Here is a 24719-nt window from a genome sequence, read left to right on the forward strand (position 1 = left end):
TATGCATCTTAAGTTTATTTAAAGTTTTAAATCCATCACACTTTCAAAGTGGTTAGCTCTTTAACTAATGGATGTGTTGCTGCTGTAGGTTAAATAAACACTACAGTTTCTGTAGTGTTCACAATACAAACCTCACAGTGAGTGTAAAGTCAAAATCTGAAGCAAATACAGTGAAAAGTGTTAGATCTCCATCTTAATAGCAGCTGAACTTTTATCTTACATTCTGAAGTGGAGCAAAGCCTAATACCCAATATGTGAAATGCACCACATTACATCAGAAGGCAACAAGATTCACTCCTAAGTACTATATGCTTTTTAAGGATACGGTTTCAGCAGGGTCATCTTATACCAAATACAAAGCACAACCAAAGCTTTTATGCAGAGAGCTCAAGATTTTCTTTGATGGAGTATCAATTTTCAAAGAAAAATCTGTGCCCACAGATTTGCTGGATAATGCCAACTACTCCACAATGAGATTAAATTTACACCTAAGTATAAAATCCAGGATTTCATGAAGTTTGGTTGGCAGTACTATGTTACTGCTTCAGAAACAGTGGCATTTCAATCTTTGGTTTGCATGTAAGCAAATTATAGGGAAAACGTACTAACTTAGTTGTTTGTGTAAAATTTGACTATATACTATTTGATCAGATAGTTCCATTTCAGAAAATATTAAAATTAGGTTAGTTATTACAATATTGTCTGTCTCTAACTATAGGTACAAAAATAGTCCCACCACAGCTGAAGCCAAATTCTAATCTTCTACTTTAATTTGAAGGAAAAATAAATCACGAGTCTCTCTTGTGCAAATTTAATGCTATTGCAAAGTCACTTCTATTATCTAGGTCTTAACACCAATACTGGAGTGATGGATACATTAAATCATTTATTTCAGAAGAGGATAGGTGTCAAGTATGATAAATTAAGTGTAGGAAGTGTGTAGAGTTAGAAAAATAAGACATCTATTAAACAATTGATCTTTTCTTTGAATAAGTTACACCATACATTAAGGCTTAGGACAATTCTTTCACAGTATTTTCAACGTCCGTCATCTTTTTTCTCTCTTTTCTCTATAGGTTTAGATTCATCTTTAATTTTATATTCATCCAACACAGCATGGCCTGTTTCCTTTGCAGTCTTCTTCACTACCGCTTTGATTCCAATATGGTCAATATTAAAAGCTGTCACACCAACGTTGATGGCAGAACTCACTGCATTGTCTGTAGCATGGCCAGCATCATCCCCATACCTAAATGCAAGTAAAGAAGATATCAATACAAATTTTAAATGTTTTTGTACCGCAAAGGAACATTGTTCTAAGCACACCCCAATTCCCAAGCGGCTGCTCAACATTCATTTGAAAAACCTGAAATCAAAGAGTACAGAAGAGGCACAGAAAGAGAAGTACAACCTTAATTGTAGTTGGCTGCTAATCTGCCCCAGATTGAAAGAATCCCCTTTTCTCCTTTGCTTTTGACAATCAGTTTTTGCTTTGTCTTTTTAGTTACAGCTCTCAAAAGTGGGGCTCACAGATGGCAGCAAGATCAAAAGCTTTGTTCCCCCCAGATTTCCAAGGTTAACCAGTATGTGAGATTTTGCTGAACCTCTTAAGGCAAAATCTTGTTATGCCATGTATGGATACCTCATGAAAAAGATAAATTTAAAAGTCCCGTGCCCAATACATCATATGTAATGGATTAACAAATTATTTTAAAAACTTTTGCTGAGAAAATTCAATTCTTTAAATTAATCAATGAACTTTGTTATAACATGCTATTGTGCCATAACAGGTTAAGGGAAATTATTTTACACAGTGTAATGGAACAGATGTCCACTACTAAAGTTCGTTGTGCGTACTTAAATTTAAGTGTACAAAAAGTGACTGGAAAGGGCTCATTTCAACCTCCTGGTTATCTTGCATGTTTCTTAATTAAGATGCTCTTGCAATTCTTTTTCTTATATAAATGATCACTTGCTTCCTTGATTTAGGAGAATTAATTATTAGAGCCCACGCCAGTGGTGATATATTATTAGAAGAAGTGTTTTAGCTGTCAATAGCTATCATGGAAGATCACAGCTCAGCTTCAGTGTTGTGCCCCTTCAAGTCATTTCTGATTTATGGTGACTAAGGCAAACCTATCACAGGGTTTTCTTGGCAGGACTTCGTCAGAGGGGTTTGTCTTTGCCTCCTTCTAAGACTGAGACAGTGTGACTTGCACAAGGTCACCTAGTAGGTTTCCATGACTGAGCGGGGATTAAAATCTTGGTCTCCAAAGTCACAGCCCAATGTTCAAATTACCCCAAGCTGGCTCTCTTACAGTCCAGTTAGGTAAGGTTTATTCACATGTTACTTTGAGGTAATCTAGACAGATGACATTTATAGTAAAATACAAACAACTAATTTTAAAAGTTACCATGGTAGTTAACTATCTCTTAACTAAACTGAGGAAGACAAACTATGATGGAAAAAGACTATGAGGATGTTACGATCCTCTGCCAGTCTTCCAGGTCTGCAGTTTGAAGCCAAAATATTGAAAACTTGCTGTTACAGATGACAACATTTGTTGTCAGAAGAGTCCAGCTCTTAGATTGAGTGGGTTAGATCCAAAGGATCATTAGGCTTCAGATGAATAGGTTTTAAATTAATGATGAATAACTTAAGTCCCACTGATTTCACTGAATGTTCTCTAAGTATGACTTGGGCTGCATCCACACTGCAGAAATAATCCAGTGACACTACTATAATTGCTATGGCTCACTGCTATGGAATCCTGGGATTTGTAGTTTGTTGTAGCATTAGAGTGCTCTAACAGGGGAGAATAAATGTCTGACAAAACTACAATTCCCACAATCCTATAGCATTGAGCAAGGGCTGTTAAAGTGGATTATTTCTGCAGTGTGGATTCAGCCTAAATTTCAATCCAATCCAGTAGCAAAGGCCCACTGCAGTACATGTATTAAATCTGAAGAAAGCTGGATGATAGTCCTTAGAATTTCCATTTGACAATCTAACTGTCTTATAATCTGCTAAAGTACAACATAGATTATCAAATTAATTGGACTGCAAAATATTTTTAGTCTGATTTGTTTTACCAGAAGTAGTAAATCATAAACGCCATAATTAAAAGATAACAGAAATGATTTGAGCAGAGTCAGAAGTAACAGCAGAGTATTCACCCCATCCTGGAACTGTATACTGTACTCCAGTAGTGGTAAGAAATTCAGATACTTTAACTATTGTTCAAAACCAAAAACTGAAATGTATGGTAGCAATGCAAGAAAAAGAAGGTATTTTAAGTAGTTCAGAATGGTTAATGTATCAGTTAACATTACTGGCAGGGCTCCCTTATCCAAAACAAGAAATAGCTGTGAGCAGTCATAAGGCTGGACAGTTAACTATACTAACCTCAGCAAACAATTCAAGGAAAATGAAGTCTATATAGAAGCTTTGACCTAAATAGTCACTGGTCTTGAGCAAATCCACTGAATCAATGGAATTTACACAAGTGTCGATTCACCAGGTTACCATTGATTTAAGATTCCCTCCAGTTGGGAATAATAATTAGATTTAGACCTCTGAGATTTAGCAGCAAGATGACTGATATTAGTCTTCTTCTGTCCTGGTGTTCTAAACATCAATATCCCAAGCTATTAGGCGAAGTTATTTTACAAAATGAGAATAATGGACTTCATATAATTAACATATAACTTGCCCATCCAAGCTCTGTTCAGGCAGGCTTTTAATGTCTAGTCATGGGATTGGTATTGTGATTTTATTGTGGTTTTAATGTTTGTAATTTTATATTGTTTTTAGCTGATGTTATATGGCAATATGTGTTTAGAATTGTTATTGTAAGCTGCCTTGGGTCCCTTCAGGGAGAAAGGCAGGATAGAAATTAAATAAATAATAAATAAATACCCAAAGCATATTATTTTGCCCGTGAACTAGTAGCCTGAATCACAACAAGAGTAGACACAGTGTAGTCCTCTAGATGTTGTGGAGTGCAGCTCTCACCAGGCCCAGCCAGTACTGCTAATCCTCCATATCGCCAGGCTAGCCATCCACAGATTGGAGTATCTGCCTATGGCCCCACCCCCAGTGCAAACACACATCAGCATCCATTGACAATAATGGGACTTGAGGTCCCACAATTTTAGTATCCACGGGAGTGGGGATCCAGAACCAAACCCCCACTGATACAGAGGGTGGATTGTATAGCCAATGATATTGAATTTGGGCAGTTCAGCAACACCTGGAGGCCTCCGTGATTCCTACTCATGAAATGCAGCAAGGTATTCTCTTTTGGACAATTGACTAAATTACATTTTGAGCTTGTGTGCCATATACTATCAAAGGTGTTTATTTAACGTTCCTGTTACCCAATTGATGACACTATTTAAATTTATACTAGTAATATGTTTTGAGATGATAGATCAATCATGGTGTAAACTACTGTAGCTACATTTGGTTTATTACAAATGTTGCCATTTCCCCCCAAAATGCAATACATGTATATGTATGGATAGATATTCACTCACTGAAATAATAAAAAAGCTTCTTTTGATACACAAAAAGAATGTGATATACCTGTAATTTGTCATCAATTCAAAAATGCTAATCAAACTGATATTCATGATTTTTTGGCGTAACTCCCCTTGTTGAAAAAAAAAAGGCCTTTCATTTCATTACAAATTACATATCATTTTTAGAGTTTTACAGATAGGAATGGGGTGAATACTTGAAAGATATAGAAATAATTGTTAGTTGTAGATAGCTGCAAGTTACTTATTGCTTTTCATTCATAGTGACCACTGAAGGCTCATCTTGATTTCTGCTATTTTTAAATCTAAAATAAGAACAAAGATTAATGTGAGTTGTATTGTACAAAAGCCTCTGTTTCAAAACTCTCTTCTTTGAGTCAGAGATTTGACCTTTGAAAAACATTCGAAACCAGATTTTATTTTATCTGCTGCACCAAAGTTATTCTAAGGCTTCTTCACTTCCATGCCATGTTTACTCACAAACACTGTGTCCTCCCTACTATTCAGATTATCATTCAAAACTGTGAAATAATGCTGTTACAAAAGTTTTCCTCAACACAGCTCATTCTTAGCACTGAAATCCATAGGTTTCATTATTTACACTGAACCAAGCTAGCAACATTTCCAGGCTACACTAAGTTAAACTAATATAAACTAGGAAATATTTGTTCAATGGAAAACTGATTTAGATAAGAATAGGGCATAAAGTGATCTACTGCATCCTGCCTGACATTTACATGACAGTGACAGCAATGTTTTTTTAAAAAAACAGTTGTGCTTGTTACACAGAAAAAAGGAGTTGGATATTCTGTTTTAATAATATATAAAGCTAGGCTGGCAAATTCCATCATTCTGAAAAGGCACACACTTCTGGAGTGTTTTCCTCCCAATCCAGGTCACTTCTGGTACTGCAACATATCTGATAATACAGTACATGTGCTTGGAAAGAGAGGCTGCAGGAAGGTAAGCTTTAACTGGCTCCAACTAAAGTAAATTGTATGACAGGATTCAGTGGGTGGGAAGGTTACAACTTCCAAGCATTCATGTAACATCACAATTCATAGCAAATCAGAGGAAAAAAAGTTAACTTACTTATACTTGACAGTCTGCACTGTCTCCTTAGAAACATTGTGAGCAATGCATTTTGCAGCGCTTTCTAAACCTTGCCATATTGTAGAAAACCCTGCAAGAGTTGGCAGTTTATTAGAACAAGAAAGCTTTGAACAAACAAAGTTTACTGCAAGTCTAAATGGAAAATTTATTTAAAACTACCTTGGACTCCACTTGCTGCTACAACTAAAGCTCCATCGAAAGTAGACTTTCCATCCTTGTCTTTCTTAAGGGACTCTGGAACCAGTTTGCCTCCATGCTTCTTGACGTGAGGGGCTAACTCTTTTCCAACACAACTTGCTATAGAACATACACCTTCAACTAAAATAGAAATAATTATTGCCTTTTACATTTTAAATTTCTAGTTAGATAGTTGAGCTTTTCAGAGTTCTGTTGAGCCTCTAGCAATGTTACAGGTGAGTTTAACAGCAGATATTTCAACATTTCAGCAGAAATATATCCAAGTTCTTAACACAGTCCATAAAATTAAAGCTACACAAACAGGATATCGTTATTTCTGCTTACTGACAGAACAAATGTTATTCCTATCAGACTTGATGCTAAAAAGCTTCCTCAATTAAAAAAAGATTAGAGATCACTTTCTTTTCCATCCTAGTTTTAACAGGGCAAAAGACCATAGCTCAGAGGTATAAAACAATGACCTCATGTTGAGTTCCTGGCATCTCCAGTTTGAAAGGTCACATGACTTCACTAGATATCAACAGTTCAAGCAAACAATATTAGGCTGGATGCAGTCCAGCTTTTACTACAGAAATGTCCAGCCATTTTAAGAGTGTGATTGAAACCATCCTGTGCCATGTAACTTTCAGGCATCTGCATGCAAGATTAAGGCAAGAGTAAGCTTCTTCAAATCCTTCTTAGCTCTGAAGCTCAGCAAGTGGCCTTATGCCACTAGCAAAGTCTCATGGTAATATACCACACGGGTCCGATGCAAGTATAAAGTGGGACAACTTATATATCTAATACCATGACATTCCCAATGAAAGAAAGGATTGAAATGGACTAAAATATGCCAAATAAAACATGTTTGTGAGAAAGCATCTACTGTGGACTGTAGCATGCTACTGAGACTTGTGAGATTTAGGGGCTGAACAGACTGGCATTTAAGGCCAGCCTCGGGGCAGAATGGGTGGTGGTGGTGGCAGCCACAGGTCCCGACTCCACCCCCCAGTCGCCGTCACACTGACCGCCCACCCATATGGCGAGAGGAATCACAGCGTTCCTTTGGCGCGGCATCCAGATGACTCACACCAAAAGGAGTGCTGCCGCGGCAGCAAAGACACCCTTTTTCCGACTCCAAAAGGAGCAGCCTTTTACTGTTCTTTTTAGGGCCGGAAAAATGCTGCATCAGGCCACAGCATGTAGTTGCTGTGGCCCTGATCCAGCAAGGAAAGGGGCAATAGGATGCTGCTCCAAAGTCTGTTTAGCCCCTTAATCTCCCAGTGGGAATTGCCACAAATGGTCCTGTGCTATAGATGTAAAATATCTGTCTGTGGTCTCTCACACACCATGTTCAAATTAGGTCATATGGTGGAGTACTTCCACTTCCCTTTCAAAAGTTCTTTTGGTTTTAGTTAAAGAAAAAAGTCAGTTCATGTCCTTTTTAAAAAGAAGGAAATACTGAAGAAATAGTGTCCATTAAGTTCTCATAACTTTTGACAAGGTGAATTTCCACATCTTACCTAAGAACTGGCTGACTTTCACAGCTCCCCCAGTAGCTTGCTTTGCTACATGTAGCCCCTTTGCCACGGTTGGATTAACTTCCACAGGTTTTTCTTCTGGCTGAATGTGCTCCCTTAGTTTTGAAGCTCCTTTATGGATTGCTTTGCCAGTATATTCTGCTCCTTTGACCAGTCCCCAGCTCACCCAAGATGCTCCTATAGAAAAACAAAAACAAGACTAACTGGTATAGTGGCACTAGAGTTCCTCCTCCTCCTCATCTATACTGTGTCATTTCCTCAAAATTGGGATTCAACCGAGAACTTTGGATAGTATTTCTGTTCAGCAAACTTAGACCCATCTTAGTATACCAAAATGAAAAGGAATAGCAAGCTCACATAATTTTGCCTCTCCTATATAATTTCACATAGGCACAATCCCAACTTCTTCAAGCAGCAGAGATACTGTAAGGATAACAAGTCTTTGCTTGTCTTGAGAGAGACTTGATCTAAGAAGAGCCGGCTACACTCATAAGAGAAAGATCTCTGCCCTACTTACCTAAAACAACACCTATTCAAAGGAATCTGTGAAGTTCTACTGTGAATGAGGAGCTTGGGAGGCTGCATGGCTGTATGTCTCATTTAACCATTCTACTTTAAGGACTTTCAAAACCCCAAATGTCTTGGGACCTAGATATTTGGAAAAATGCCTCACTAATTATTAAGTATATGTGCTGCTGAAGCGAACACAGGAAAAATGCCTCACTAATAATTAAAGAATGGGCCTGTTGAGGGTAGAGTTGTGTTCCTGACTTGGGCACAGTACACTAAATGGAGATCCAGGTAAGGGCTTTCTTGCCTGTAGTTCTCCAGTTGTAGAATGCCTTCCCCTTAGAGGCTCAACTGGAGTTGGTATCAGCCTTATTTTGGTAGCATATTAAAATCTGCCTGTTGACACAAACATTCTGAGCTTAATGAGAGCATGGCTTGATTTCCTATGTGGCGAGTTGCTGATTTAGTTCTGCTTGAATTGCTAATGTGTTCTGACATGTTTATTGATTGCACCCTATCCTGTGATCTGTTAATATATACGTGGGTTAAAAATACTTTAATTTTATACATAAATGAACTAAAGAAGAACCTCTTTACCATGATATAACTTTTTTGAGAACCAACCTAATAAACTAGGTTCTCATCAGATACCTTGGAATCAACCATAAAGCCCAGCTTATCTCCTGAGAGGAGAGTACCACAGTACTGTTCTAGATCTTTTGGCCTTTTAAGACTTGGAAAGACAGTAGCAATCATATGAGATAGTCTTTCTGGCTGGGATTGAGGTCCCACAGCAGTATCATGCCTTCCCATAATGTAGTTATTGGAAGATTTGCAATATCACCTTGGTGTTCCTCATTCCCTAGTATACTGATTCTACAGTATTGTACCAGAGCATACTACCAATTACACATTTAGCAGGTCTGGAAAAGACTGTGCAATTGCCAGGTGGGCTTAGGAACTGGGATAGAAGAGCAATGCTAAATACTTGTTCTGGCCAAAGACTGATATAACAAACATTAAGATTTGCTTACAAACACCAAGGACATACAGGCAGAAAGCAGCAAAAATAGCAGGTATGTTTGTACTGTGTAGCTTTACAGTGGTTTATTCATTACGCAAAAGGAAACAGTAAAATTATGGACTGTGCCACATCAGATGGCTGGCACATCTTATTTTTTAAGAGCTTTCACACACAGTTTTATGTTTATTAAGCAAACAAAGCAGATTAGCAGTTTTACTCCACAGAGGTAACACTTTATGTGGCAAAGCACTCAAAAACATTACACCTCCCTCCCAACTGCAGTCTGAATGGTACAAAAAAGCTAGGTTTTAAATTACAACTACCCAGTTATCTTTGAATTTGCTGAATGACATACATTATTCATTTCAAAAAGGTAAAAATGGTTTGGGATCCACGTAACATGGACGTCACATCCTTCCTTAATTGCCACTGTGGTCCCTAAGATCTGCAAACAAACCTTCTTAATATCATATATGTCCCAAATTTATAGGTCAAATCTATGTTAATAATCTAATCTGTGTAACACAGCAGTTTTTTGGTTCCACCCCAGTGCCAAACAAAAGTACTGTCAGAGAACACAGTGTGTACTTTCTCTTTCTCTGTGTGTGCTTTCCTGTCATGTGAATCCTAAACAGTTCTGTTTGCAGAAGTGTTTGCAGTCAGTCTATTAGCAGTTACACTCTTAGGATGGGAAATATTATCACACTCCCTTAATAAAAAGAGACCACATTGAGCTTGAACTGTTCCAATTCAGAGGATACCTGATAAGATTCCATGGGCTATTTTCTCACTCCAGTCAGGTAATTCTCGCTCCCTCTCTTCAGGCACTGGTTGAACAGGTACAGTGTGGCTGAGGTTAATGACATCACTTGAAGCCTCTGCTGGCTAAAAAGATGAAAATACATATCCATGAAAATCAGACAGTGAGTGTAAAAGTCAAGGAAAACAGTGAGGTAGTTACCCAAGTTATCTAACAAAGAAACTTATATTGTGACCATAATACTGTTCTATTTTGTGTTCAAGCTACTAAATTTGACTTAAATTGGGAGAAGTGAGGCCCCTGATTTACATGCCCTGCTATCTTTTTGCCTGAAACATGAGCACTGATATACTTTTCAAGAACTAAAGGGTTCAGTTACCTTTTCCTAGATAGTAGGCTGAGGTTTTTTTTTTGTTTTGTTTTGTTTTTTGCTCAGTTGTAGCACATCTACAGTGATTATGACATGGCATCTTTGGCTACATAACCCTATGTTAATTTATACAAACAGGAATGTTAATCTTGTTCCTGTTACCCATTGGCTTCTAGATGCCAGAACCAAGGGATGCTGGAGGGTTAGTCCGGGAATGTAACTTCTTTCTGTTCTGGAAATGTTCCATTTTGTAAGCTCAATGGGGTTGTTTTGTTTTTGCTGTGTGCCTTCAAGTTGTTTCTTACTTAGGGTGACCCTAAGGAGAAGCTATCAAGAGGTTTTCTTGGCAACATTTGTTCAGAGAAGGTTTGTCATTGCTCTTCTTTGACTCGCCAAAGGCTACCCAATGGGTATCAAACTGGGAATCAAACCCGTCTCCAGTGTCATAGTCCAATCACTATGCCACACCGGTTCTCAGGTTTGCCTTAGAGTTGCCATAAATCAGGAATGACTTGAAGGCACACAATAACAACAACAAATAGGCATTTACTAAGCACATACACACAGACACTAAATCATTATTACTGAAATGCGTTACATCTGAGAAAATCCTGCTGAACTCATTAGAACTTGGCCCCATCTTTACACTTAATGGAAACTATTTTTTAACAAACAGAAGCATCTGAAATATATCTAAACAGCCCATATGAAGAGGCTGCAAAATAATTATGTTAAGTACTCAACAGGGCACAGCCAATTGTAATGGCAAGAAACAGAACAATAAACAATCTCCAATAAATAATGGTAAATAACCTTCTCTGAACAAATCTTGCCAAGAAAACCCCATGATAGGTTCACCTTTGTTGTTGTGTGTTCAGTTTGTTTCCAACTTATGGCAACCCAAAGGTGAACCTATCATGGGATTTTATTGGCAAGGTTTCTTCCGAGGAAGTTTGCCACTGCCTTCCCCTGAGGATGAGAACATGTGACGTCCAGTGTCAATTAGTAGGTTTCATGGATGAACGAGGAATCAAACCCTGGACTTTGGAGTCATAGATCAACGCTCAAACCACTACGCCAAGCTTGCTTTCTCAGTGGAGTTACCCAGTTACTTTTTCATAAAGATTTCTTTTGTTCTGATTAATTTAGATACTTAGTTTATTGGGACCATTTTCTCAAAAATTAGTATCTTACGTTTTTATTATTCCCCTTGGTGTTTCTTTTTTTTCAAGTGTAAAGGCAGACTATATGTAAAGATGCATATTTAAGAATGTGAAGGATTGGTGCCTTAGGTTCTCCCCCTCACTTTCAGTTCAAGGAGAAGCCCATTTCCTCCACCATTCAGTATCCTTAAGTGCTCACACATAGCATCTCTTTGTTCAATAAATCAGGACTGAAAGGAGGAAGCTTTTCTGAGGGGATGGGTGGAAACATGAGTGGTTGTACTCTTACATGTTTTCCCCTTTTGAATTTACAAACAACAGAACTGTATTCATTTCATTTCTTTCTGGCGGTTTGCACACTGGCACAGCCAGGAACAGGATAAGGTTGAACATGTGATGGTGTTTCATTATTGTTACAGAGGGCAGCCAACTACCAGCAAAAGATTTTGGATTAGGAACCTCAGTTAAAGAGACAACAACAATAAAGATGGACAGAGATAAGTAATGAAAATATCTTATATTTGGCAATAACCTTTATTATTATAAACAGAAGAATTATATGTGTGTCTATCAAGTTATTATCATAGATTTACACAATCACAGCTTCCAAATGGCTTTATTAATTTGACACGGGTAAATTTCAGCTCAGATACAAGCTCTTTGCTTTATGTAAAGTCCTAAAAGAAATTATTAGTCCCAACTAATAATAGTCAATGAATCTAATGGTGAAATGTAAGTCAACATTTATGCAAATCACACTGACTCAGTGAGACTACTCTAGTTGAGACTGTCCATTGGATTTTGGCTAATAACTTCAATTAAGCAGCAACACAAAGATTTTTCATTAGAATGTAACATTCTCACATTATAACTTGAAATCTTCCATGAAAGGTTCATAAAACAAACACATTTTGTGGTAAATTCCTTGGTGTGATACAGTAGTCACTACAGTAGACAAGTAAAAAATAATACTTGTTCCATTTCCTAGAAATTCTGGGTTGCCATCCCATTTGCACTTATTGCCTAATATACTTAGATATCAGATAAAAATAGCTCACACTCATGTGAACAGCAGGAGCCAAATCTAAGTAACTGGCATATATTTCCGATTAATCCACTATGAGCTCCTTAAGTGTGTCACTGTGAAACAGAAATAGGTATCTGGTAATCCAGAGATCAAAACAAAGATCAATCAATTTTTTTTTGTTAAGTCATGCCATTAATATATAGTTGCTAGGTAACCTGTATCATTATCAAGAGGTTACCAGATCAATTGTAATATTTGTTTTTAAAATTAGTTGCAGACATTAGCTAGCTTACACTATACTGAATTTATTTGGTCCAGAATGTGACAGTTCTCCCACCTCACACACACACACAAGGAGCTAACTGCAAAAAGCTAAATATCCAGCATTCTAAGTTCTGAAACAGACAAGTCAAAAATGAGTGGCTTCTCTGGCCACTTTGGGGACGTAGCCACTCCAAGGCCACTTAAGGTGGCCTGAAGCCACCGGCAAAAGGAACAGATTTAATCAGGAGCATGCCATCTGGTTGCTGTGGTCCTGGGCCAATTGGGGCCGGAGAAGCCTCTGACCACTCTTTTTGGCCCAAATGCTTCAGCCCTTAGAGAACTCCAGTAGAATCATTTGGGGGTTGCGGACTGCACCAGGTAGCACCCTAAGTGGGGGCCACACCACTGCTCTTCAAACATCTGCCTTTTGGCAGAAACAGGCTGTGGGATTCACCTGTGTCCCATTAAAATGCTGAAGAGATGGTGTGAGTGGGGTTAGACTCAGTGGGAAAGGAGATGCCGAAGGTTTTGGCTTTTTTAAAATTAAGATTTCAAATTTCAAGTTTTCTTTAAAAACATAACATTTTACCAAATTATCACTTCAAGCACATGAAACTATGCATATGTAAATATATTTAGGCTGTGCATATGATATTGTAATTTAAAAGTTTAGTTTTATTGTGCTAGTTGTTTATGTCAAAACTATTACCATGATGTTCAGTGATATATGTCACAACTATCATCAGCTGAGGATATAGTATATCTTGATTTCAGTGAGGCCTTTGACAAGGTTTCCCCCGCGAGCAAGAGCCATCACTTCTTTAACCAGCTTCAAAACGGAGCTGAAGACCATCCTGTTCAGAGAAGCGTTCCCAGGCATTGCATAATTGTCACTTGCTATTTGATGTTCTTTTGTTGTCTGTTTTACTTCCTGTATTGCTATGTATTTTATATGTATTATCCTACTAGAGAGGCCCCCTCCCTACCATCTTTCCCTTCTCCTTTTGTGTCATGTCTTTTTAGATTGTAAGCCCGAGGGCAGGGAACCGTCCAATTAAAAAGATTGTATGTACAGCGCTGTGTAAATTTACAGCACTTTATAAATAAAGCTTAATAATAATAATAATAATAATAATAATAATAATAATAATTCCCATGACATTCTTGCAAACAAGCTTGCAAAATGTGGGCTAGACAAGGTAACTGTTACATGGATTTGTAATTGGTTGACTGGCCGAACCCAAAAGGTGCTCAACAATGGCTTCTTTTCATCCTGGAAAGAAGTGACCAGTGGGGTCCCACAGGGCTCTGTCCTGGGCCCAGTGCTATTCAACATCTTTATCAATGATTTGGATGACAGAATTGGGGGCATATTTATCAAATTTGCAGATGACACCAAACTAGGGGGAATAGCTAATACTCCAGAGGACAGGATCAAAACTCAAAATGACCTAAATAGATTAGAAAGCTGGGCCAAAGCTAACAAAATGAAATTCAACATGGAGAAATGTAACGTACTGAACTTAGGGCGGAAAAATGAAATGCACAGATATAGGATGGGGGACATCTGGCTGAAAGAGACTACATGTGAAAGGGATCTGGGAGTCCAAGTAGACCACAAGCTGAACATGAGTCAACAGTGTGATGCGGCAGCTAAAAAGGCCAATGCAATTTTAGGCTGCATCAGTAAGAGTATCGTATCTAGATCAAGGGAAGTAATAGTGCCACTATATTCTGCTTTGGTCAGGCCCCACCTGGAATATTGTGTCCATTTCTGGGCCCCATAATTCGAAAAGGACATTGAGAAACTGGAACGTGTCCAAAGGAGGGCGACTAAAATGGTGAAGGGTCTAGAAACCATGTCCTATGAGGAACAACTTAGGTAGCAGGGTATGTTTAGCCTGGAGAAGAGAAGGTTAAGAGGTGATATGATAGCCCTTTTTAAATATTTGAAGAGATGTCATATTGAGAAGGGAACAAGCTTGTTTTCTGCTGCTCCAGAGAACAGGACCCAGAACAATGGATGCAAGCTACAGGAAGAGACTCCACCTCAACATTAGCAGGAATTCCCTGACAGTAAGGGCTGTTCGACAGTGGAACACACTCCCTTGGAGTGTGGTGGAGTCTCCTTCCTTGGAGGTCTGGATGGCCATTTGTCAGGGATTTATTGATTGAGAGTTCCTGCATGGTCCTTGTGGTCTCTTCCAACTCTACGATTCTATGATATATGGGAATTACAATTTATGAGTAACATTAGTACAAGAAAAACTACTAAAGATTCTGTATGGTGTGGTATAGGAGGAGGTCAATGTGGGGGGGGGGGGGGCACACCATGAGTTACCGCACTGGATGACACCAACCCTAGTGATGCCACTGGAGAACTCTCATGTTTCCTGACAAAATAAAATGGCTCTGCGATTTAAATGTTTTTAAATGCTATCTCCTAGTTTATAAGTAGAGTTAACAAAGTCTCCTGGTTGACACAATTATGGTATAGTGTAATACCTTATTTGAAGGCAAACACATGGAGGGGAACATGAGGTTGTGTAGGGCCAAGAACTGGTTCTCAGTCCAATAAACAGGCCTATAATTCTGAGATGGTCATATTTGAATCAAGGCAATGCAAATTTACATAAACAGAAACCAATCATCTATTTATCAGTTGGTATGAACAGTGCCACTCCAGCATGAAATATGTTTATACAAGAACTGAGTGAAACAAGTAATTTCCTTTTCAGGTTGCTAGACTATACTGAATATGAAGTGGTGTTTGCGTGGAGTTTGACTTATACACTAGACCTTTGTTCAACGAAATCTATCCCATATCTCATATTCTGATACTTCAAATATCCCCTCCTAGTTGCATTATATGCTTATTTTTGTACACATGGCATACATTTATAGAATGGCAAGCAATACTTCCCCAGGTTTTGAAATGAAATATACCTAGAATTTTCAATGCTTAAATTTAATGTTTGATTCTTTGCTGGTGGCACATACATTTAACAATCCATAAAAAATCATAGCAGAAAACAAATGTAATCTCTGTTAAATGTAATACAGTATGTATAGCTGTAGTATGAAGTAGCCACCATTTTAAATCATAGCCCTAAAATTTACCTTGGCTATGAGATCAGGTCTCTGTTTTAACAAATCCTCAAAAGCCTCTTTGTAAGATCTTGAGCGTTCCCCCTCATTGGATCCTGGAACCTGTGGTACCATATCGAGGACATGAATAGATTCACAAGTATGAAGGCTCAACAATGCATCTGTTCTGCACTGTTCAACAATAACAAGTAATAATATCACACAGTGCAGAGATTTTATGTTCTTATGAACTACATGCAGGTAGACTCATGCGTTAGTAACCTCTCCATGTGTCTGAGGAATGTATGAATAAATAACTTCAAGATCAGATTGGCAACTGAAACCAACCTTCCATAAAAGAGAATATATGATTTGATAGAAACACTAATTTAATATAATAAGATCATGAATTATACATGCCCCGCTTTTCAGTATTCTGTTTTAATTCCATTATTTTTTAATAAAAAAATCTAACTGGAAATTTGCCATCTCTGACATCTACCAGATATTTTTCTATCTTCTTAAGGAAGAATTTGTTTGCTGGAGTCAAATCCATCAAATAATCTCTCTAGACTTCATGAGTAGGCCAATTAGGTGGCCTGTTCATGATCACAGAGTATGACTATGCATAGTTTTAAAATAATTTTAAAATATTTGTAAGAACAAGATTTTGTTTTCTCTTGCTTCTGTCCTAATATGAGCAACAGCTCTGGACAAAGCATTCCTGCTACACTATATCAATAGTATCCCCCTATATGTAAAGAGATTTTCCTGTGGGTAAATTCTACTTTCCTCAGCTTCCTTGCCCATCAGAAAACCACACTTGAAACAAACTTTCAGCCAAATTCTTGAAACATAAAATTTAAGGACTCACCAGTGCACCATTGATACCTGTGCACTGTTTTGCTTTACATTAGCTTGCTGACGGATGGTTTCATGCTGGTGTTTACCTGTACTCTGAGGTCAGACATCTGTTTTAGCAGATCTTCAAACAGTTCTCTGTCAGCAGCTGGAAGTTCTGAAGATAACACTACTCCCACATAGGATCCTGACACCTGAGACATCATGTCAGGGAACATGTAGACTCCAGTGTTACAGGAGAGGGCAGGTGACTGGTTGCACATAAGAGGATACAGCCAGTCACAGACCTGGAAGAGAAAAAAACCAAAAAGGACATCTTGAACTAAACACCATCCTTGTTAATGAAAAATACATTAGCATATAGGAGATTTCAAGTTTACTAAGAAATGCCAAAGAAACAATATATGTAGCTGTGTACAAACAAACCAAGCAGTTGAAACATGTGCTGCCATTGTAAATGTTTTTGATGTGTTGTTGTCAAAGGGAAGAGAAATCATATTTGCAGGGCTACTTCCGGAATTATACAAAATTCATTGTACAAAATGTAGCTTCAAAATCACTTAGCATCATACTGTTGTTAAGACCTCTTGCATCCTGAACACGAATCTTGAACATGAGGCTTCAACCATTAACTTATAAAAATAAAATTCTATGCCAGTGATTCACAACACCTTTAGAATAAATGTAGGCATATTTTAAAGTCTGTCTTCTATATTGTATGCCATTTCCAATCTTCTCACTAAGAAATTTCCAATGAGCATTTCTAAAACAGAATTTGAAAATCCCTGTTCCAAGCAAATGATCTTGGATTTCCCCAGGAAAACCCTATAAGATTTGGGTCTAGATTACTTCAGATACCACATTCTAACCTATGCCCCCGCCCAGATTTTGAGATGTTCAAAGGAGACCATTCTGTTGATGCTAGCTCCTTCAGAGAGACATTTGGTGATAATGCAAGAGAGGATTTTCTTAATGTCTGCTCCCAGTCTGTGGAAATCCCTACCAAACACAGCAATAGCTTGAGAACACAGTGAACATAACACAAGCAGAACTTTAGATACTACCTGAAGGAAAGCAGGGGGGCGATTCTGGGCCACTGCAGCATCAGTGTCCAAAAACTTCACAATGCGAAGGTATCCAGGATATGAGGGGGCACTAACTTGCCCATCAGGGGTGACATAAAATATCTGCACACCATAGGGAATGAGGATCAGTTCATCAGCATCAACTCCAAAAGTCTGAACTGGAGGTGGTTGGGTGCATTTTGTGTAGTAGTCTTCTCCAACATATGAGAACTCTCCAGAATCTGTCCCATATGAGACTGTGTAGTGCCCATTGGTGGCCTCCGGGGTGTAAGCAGGGGGTGCTTCATTAGGCACTGAAGGATCCAACACACCCATGTGTGCCTGGCTTGTAGATTCAACACTTCCACCTGCTGCAAGTGACTGAGAAGGTGTTATCAGTGAATTTGGTACAGGAGGTCTCTCTGGCTTTTCTTTAGGAGGAATTGCTGGATATAACTTGGGTGACTCTTTAGGAGGAGACACTGCAGCACTGTTAGGATGTGCGCCATTATTTAGGATACTTAAGCGAGAATGGACATTTTGCAGAGTCTCTCTCATTTTCTGCTGCATTTGCCTGGCAGATTCCCAGCAGGGTCCAGTGCATTCAGGGCCTTGGGATGGAATGCTAACTCCTTTGACCAAGTGGTTAAGACCCTGTGTATAATAATCCCTTGCTTTTTCCTTCTGTCCCAATTCATCGGAATTCAAAGCTCTATTAATGAACACGAATGCTTTCCTGTATTCTTCTTCAACAGCCTTCACATTCCCATTGTCCTCCATAGCTGGATCCTGTTGTTGTTCCATTGCTGCAAATGGGAATACAATGTGAATAAAGGAAGATATAAAATGAAAGGCAACTCTTCATAGCTTTCCCTAACCAGATGACTTCCCAGTGGCCGTACAGGCTGGGAGGTGATGGAAGCTAAAGTTCAACAAACATGGAGAACATCAGGAAAAACCAAATTAGGCAACATTTCTGGGCAACTTTTAAATTGAGTCAATGTGACATAGTGGTTTGAGTGTTGGACTACGACTCTGCAGACCAGGATTTGATTCCCTGCTTTGCCTTGAAAACCACTGGGTGACCTTGGGCAAGTCACATACTTTCAGCCTCATGCGAAGGCAATGGCAAACCTCCTCTGGACAGATCTTGCCAAGAAAACCCCATGACAGTGTCACCCTAAGTTGGAAATGATTTTAAGGCACACAACAACAACAACAACCAACTTTTAAATTATCCAGAAACTTGGGGATTCTAACCTTATACAAACAAAAGGCACTTAATACCAAGCAAATCACCTTGTATGCTAGCTTATGCATTTCTCTGTAATAACTGAAAAGCTTCTGAAAGCTTTTTTATGCTCCAGGATATATAAGTACTGTATTTGTTTAGTGGACTGCTCTTTTACTGATGTAAAACCCAAGCTTCCCATCAGCTACAGATTTGCTTCCCATCACTTGCAGATTTAAAGCCAATCTCTGTATCAAAAGAACTTATTTTTTTAGAATTCCAAACAGTAGTACCATTGCTAAACTCCTCTACTATGTTATTTTCTTTCATATGTGTGCAGAGCTTGTGTCAGAGTCAGGAAAGTAACCTGGAGTGTTACAGTCCATAAGAAGTTTTATTCTACAGTGTTCCTGGCAGTGATGTGTATATGTGTACAGTGGTACCCCGGGATACGAATTGATCGCATTACGAAATTTCCGGGATACGAAAAAAATAGATAGGAAAAAACTGTTGCGGGTTACGATATTTTTTTTGGGTTACGAATTTTTTTCGGAGCGAAATTCAAACCGCAAAGCGCGGCTAGCGGCTTTCCAGCGCTAGCCGCTAGCCTTTTCGGGTTGCGAAATTACTCGGGTTACGAACGGAGCGGCGGAACGAATTAATTTCGTAACCCGAGGGACTACTGTATATGCCTTCAAGTCATCTGTCGCCTTATGGTGACTTCATGAATTTCATAGGGTTTTCTTAGGCAAGGAATATTCAGAAGTCATTTTGCCAGTTCCTCCCTTTGAAATGTAGCCTAAAGCACCTGTTATTCAGTGGCAATCTCCCATCCACATACTAACCAGGGATGATCCTGTTTCAATGCCAAGATGGGATCTGGTGCTTTTAGGCAGTTAACCCTGGCAGTGACACTGACATTATACAGTCACCTCTTGGAACTCGCACATATTCAAGCCCCATAGGCTTGAATGGGGCACGTGCATGTGGGGCGTGCGCCCCATTAAGTTTAATGGTGGTCAGCCCTCCGCGGATTTTGAAGTCAGTGGATTTCAAGTCCGTAGACTTGGAAGGGTGATTGTATATAATATAGACTCCTATATCCAACACCACTTCTGTATATCAAATTAATACATGTAGTAACGATGCATCTTCTTCAAGGCCCAAATGGTATTATAAATATTCAGCAGGCCAGCCTGACTCTAAACATCTTTACATAGAAGTAAGCACTAGTGAGTTCAATAGGACTTTCTTCTTAGTGAGGCTACTGTCTTGATTTTAAACTAGTTAAATCCTTCCAAATCAAAAGTCCTTCTGGGGCAAGTAAATGTGCTGGAGTCCAATCAATACACTGATGCTTAGGATATCTCCCTGGGCAAAGTGAAGCTGCTACAAGGTAAAGCAGCAAATTTTGGTTGTCATGAAAGGTGGCAATTGGCTAGCTATTCAGTTTGTTGCATTTTGCCATCTAGAATGGAGAGATGTGCTTTGGAGATTTTTTATCTCATGTACCAAAATTACTTGGCTGCCTTTAGATACTTTATGCTCCTGTTTGAAACAGTAAAATGATTTCAGCCAGCCCTATTAATAACAAGATAGCAGTTCGAAAACTGTATAGTTCAAATATATACTGTACAGTTGTTATGAACTGTACAGTTCATAACAAAAACTGTAATAAAAATATAGGAAGTGATACCGTCCATGAAACATCATCAGGATAGCTTTGGAGCATAAAGGTTCTGCCACAAAATGCAACTGTAAAATCATAGTATTTAAGGCCTAGATTTCCTCTACGCAGCAATCAACATGCAATGTTTCTGATGGCTAAACAGCTAACATCAGCAAGGCACGTGAGAGAGAAAATGTGCTAGTCATAAGCTTATTGTGGACTGGAGCCAGCTTTTGTTTACAGGGCTCTAAAGTCCAGCTCCGATTCCACATAATGGGAAGATTCATTCAAACAGTTAGCAAACAGTTTCAATTGCCATCAAAAGATAGCTGCTTTGTTGAAGCCACATAGGCGTGGGTCTGGCTAGAGCCTAGATAGGTGATATGTGACCTCCACATATATAATTTGAAGTGCCATGATGGAGTAAATTGTGAGATATGGATCTCCTAAACAAATAAGCTGTTAGTTCTCCATACTCTACTCCTTTCTGTTCAGAGGCCCAGCTTCTGCTTCTGAATCCAGAATAAAATACCTCCCAACACAACTAAGAATCTTACACAATTCGGAAAACAGCAAAAAGAGGTATGCTGAACAAATCTTACCAGGAAAACCCCATTATAGGTTTGCCCTAAAGTTGCCACAAGTCAGAACTGACTTGCAGGCACACAAAAACATTAAATAGGCATTTACTAAACTTATATACATATATATGTAGTGGAGTGGTTTCAGTGTTGGACAAGACACAGGCATCCAGGGTTCAATTCCCCCCTCAGTCATGAAAACTGACTTGTTAGACCTTGGGCAAGCCACATGCTCTCAGCCTCAGGGGAAGGCCATGGCAAACTTCCTCTGAACAAATCTTGCCAAGAAAATCCCATGATAGGTTCACCTCTATTGGTGTTATGTGCCTTCAATTTATTTCAAACTTATGGCAACCCTAAGGTGTACCTATCATGGGGTTTACTTGGCAAGACTTGTTCAGAGGAGGCTTGCCCTTGCCTTCCCCTGAGGCTGAGAGTATGTGACTTGCCCAAGGTCACCCAGTGGGTTTTATGGCCGAGCTGAGAATTGAACCATGGTCTCCAAAGTCGTAGTCTGGTGCTCAAACCACTCTGCTACACTGGCTCTCAGGTTTGCCTTAGGCTGGCCATGTCAGGACCGACTTGAAGGGACACAACAACAAATAGGCATTCACTAAGCACATTCACTAAGCACATCTGTCTCCCATGCTATTTAACATTTACATGAAACCGCTGGGAGAGATCACCCGGAGACATGGGGCGCGGGGTTATCAGTACGCTGATGACACCCAAATCATTTTCTCTATGTCTCCGACTGATGCAGTGACTGGGGATGGTGTCTCTCCTCTCGTGGCCTGTCTAGAGTCAGTAATGGGCTGGATGAGGGAAAACCGACTCAAGTTGAATCCAGAGAAAACGGAGGTACTAGTGATAGGTTCTCCTGGTCCAGGAATGGCAGTGATTCCACCTGTCCTGAACGGGGTCACGCTCCCTGTGAAGGACTCCGTGCGCAGTCTGGGCGTGCTTCTTGACTCGTCGCTTCACCTGACCGCTCAGGTGAATGCGACGGTCAAGAGCACTTGTTATCAGCTTCGGCTGATTCGCCAGCTGTGCCCATACCTGGCCCAGAGGGACCTAGAAACTGTTGTACATGCTCTGGTAACTTCGAGACTGGATTTCTGCAATGTACTCTACATGGGGCAACCCTTATACCAAACTCGGAAGCTGCAAATGGTGCAAAATATGGCAGCCCGGCTGGTCACTGGCGCACCCAGGACCAGCCATATAACACCAGTTTTAAAAGATCTCCATTGGCTGCCCATTCGCTTCCGAGCTCAATATAAGGTGTTGGTATTTACCTATAAAGCCCTAAATGGCTTGGGCCCAGGATACCTAAAGGACCGCCTCTCCCCGTACATTCCGCCTCGCACCCTCAGAACGTCTGGGCAGCAGCTACTGAAGGTGCCTGGGGCTAGATTAGTCTCCACCACTCGGAGGACGTTTTCCATAGCTGCCCCAGCCCTTTGGAATGCGCTGCCCACAGAGCTCCGCTCGTCCACTACCCTGGCCCAATTTAGGAAGGACCTTAAAACCTTCCTATTCCAACAGGCATTCCCCGAGTAAATATCCTGTGGGCCTCCCTCCTCTCTTTCGTGGCCAAGAGGTTGGGCTTTGGGGCTTTATTGTTGGTTTTGCTTTTAATGTGTTTTTATTGCAACTGTTTGTATTTTTAAATATGTTGTAAGCCGCCCTGATCGGAGGAAGGGCGGCATATAAATAAAATTTTTATTATTATTATTTATTACACACAGACACTAAATCACTGTGACAGAAATAATTTACTTTGGAGAAAATCCTGTTTAACTCCTTAGAACTTGGTCCCCATCTTTGCACACTTACTGGAAACTATTTTTTAACAAACAAAAGCATCTAAAGTATGTCTATAGAAAGAGAAAGAGAAAAAATAATTAGGTTAAGTACTCGACAGAGCATAGCCAATTCTAATAGCAGGAAAATGCCATGGAACAGTAAATAATACCAGCCAGACAATAGGGTTCTACATGCGAAGATCTACACCCAAGCTTAGAAAACTTGCCTTTCTTTGGGCTACATCTCCCAAGATCTGCCAGCCACAGCGGGCAGACCCTGAGAGTTGCAATACCAAAAAGTAACTTTGGATTTCATACCTACTTATACCCAGGAAAAAAAAAACACCCTCAGGACCTAATATAAGCCTGGTCTTAATAGGAACAACAACATTATAACAAATTTCTTGTTGTTGTGTGCCTTCAAGTAATTTCTGACTTATGGCAAACATAGATGGGGTTTTCTTGGCAAGATTTGTTCAGAAGAGGTTTGCCATCGCCTTCTCCTGAGGCTGGGAGAGAGTGATTCGCCCAAGATGACCCAGTGGGTTTCAATTGCTGAGCTAGGAATCAAACCCTGGTCTCCAGAGTCATAGTCCAACACTCAAACCACAACATCACTCTGGCTCTCTAATTATAATAATAGTAATAGTAATATGCATTGGTCACGGGGATTTGGTTCCAAGATACCACCACCCCAACCCCAATCATGGATACCCAAATCCATGGATGCTCAAGTCCCATTAATTACCATGGAGAGTAAAATAGTGGCCCTTAAGTAAAATGGCAAAAGCATGGTTTGCTTTTCAGAATTTATATAATTTTTGAATATTTTCATGCTGTAGATGCTTGAATCCATGGATATGGAATCAGTGAATATGGAGGGATTACTGTAATAATATAATATGATAATAATATAATAATTAAATCATAATAAATAATAGTACCATAATATTATATAAATAATGATGCCAACAATAAAATAATAATATGAACAATACTAATATTACAATAAATAAAACATAATTAATAATATGAGATAATGATATAAATAATACTAATAAATATAATAATAAATAAGAACATAATAAATAATATGTAGAGTGATCTATTAGCACCTTTGCGGACTCACTGAGAGAAAGAAGTTGGCAGCATGAGCTTTCCTAGATTTAAAGTCTACTTCCTCAGATGCATTTGGTGGAGTGGAAGCCAGGGACAGACCTGATATACCTTACACACACACACACACACACACACACACTATATATATATGTCTGTCCCTGGCTTCCACTCCACTAAATGCATCTGAGGAAGTAGACTTTAAATCTAGGAAAGCTTATGCTGCCAACTTCTTTCTCTCAGTGAGTCCCAAAGGTGCTACAAGATCTCCCTAAATGCTGGACTATGTCTTTGAATAACAAATAATAACGATAACAATAATAACAACATACTGATATAAATAAGTATCATAAATATCTTAAATAATAGCATAATAAATAACATAATAAATAATATAATACAGCAAATAACAACAACATAATACAGCAATAACAACAGTGATAATATTTTCCACAGCAAGGCTTCTCTTTCCAAAGCAGGGCCTCTGAGCCTATGCAGAGTGCATTTTCAGGGGCAGAGAGGACTCCCACTGCAAAGGGCTTTCCCCTCTGAAGACCTGAAACTCTGCCAGCCCTGGGTTCAAAAGTTACCCTGAAAGAGGAGGGAGCTGCTGCTGCTGCTGCCATTCCCTCCCTTTCACCCAGCCCTAAGCCCCCTTCCTGGCCCCCATTCCACTCACAGAAGCCTGAAAAGCCCCCTTCTCCTCTTCAGGGCTGTGCAAGCAAAGACCAGCTTCCTATTCACTATTGCTGCTGCTGCTGCGTCTGTTCTTTCAGCTGCTCTTGGTGGGTGCTCCAGGGCCCACGTCACG

The 24719-nt window shown here is 39.4% G+C and overlaps 1 protein-coding gene across 3 annotated transcripts; it reads right to left on the bottom strand.

Moving 5' to 3' along the window:
* On the bottom strand, nt 1-24719 carry SPART (spartin). Of its 3 annotated transcripts, XM_042459076.1 has the most exons (10): nt 24588-24719; nt 17504-18309; nt 16529-16726; nt 15612-15701; nt 9669-9792; nt 7356-7550; nt 5815-5973; nt 5635-5725; nt 4787-4847; nt 1112-1249 (listed from the first exon to the last, which is right to left on the bottom strand). In XM_042459076.1, exons 2-9 carry the CDS (start codon nt 18305-18307, stop codon nt 4787-4789), a joined length of 1722 nt encoding a protein of 573 aa, XP_042315010.1. In that variant the 5' UTR covers nt 18308-18309; nt 24588-24719; the 3' UTR covers nt 1112-1249. The 3 variants fall into 3 exon arrangements, with proteins under 3 accessions (XP_042315008.1, XP_042315009.1, XP_042315010.1); XM_042459074.1 differs by lacking the exon at nt 4787-4847 and having other exon boundaries at nt 1-1249; XM_042459075.1 differs by lacking the exons at nt 4787-4847; nt 15612-15701 and having other exon boundaries at nt 1-1249.

This window comes from Sceloporus undulatus, chromosome 3 (assembly GCF_019175285.1).
Source record: "Sceloporus undulatus isolate JIND9_A2432 ecotype Alabama chromosome 3, SceUnd_v1.1, whole genome shotgun sequence".
NCBI lineage: Eukaryota > Metazoa > Chordata > Lepidosauria > Squamata > Phrynosomatidae > Sceloporus > Sceloporus undulatus.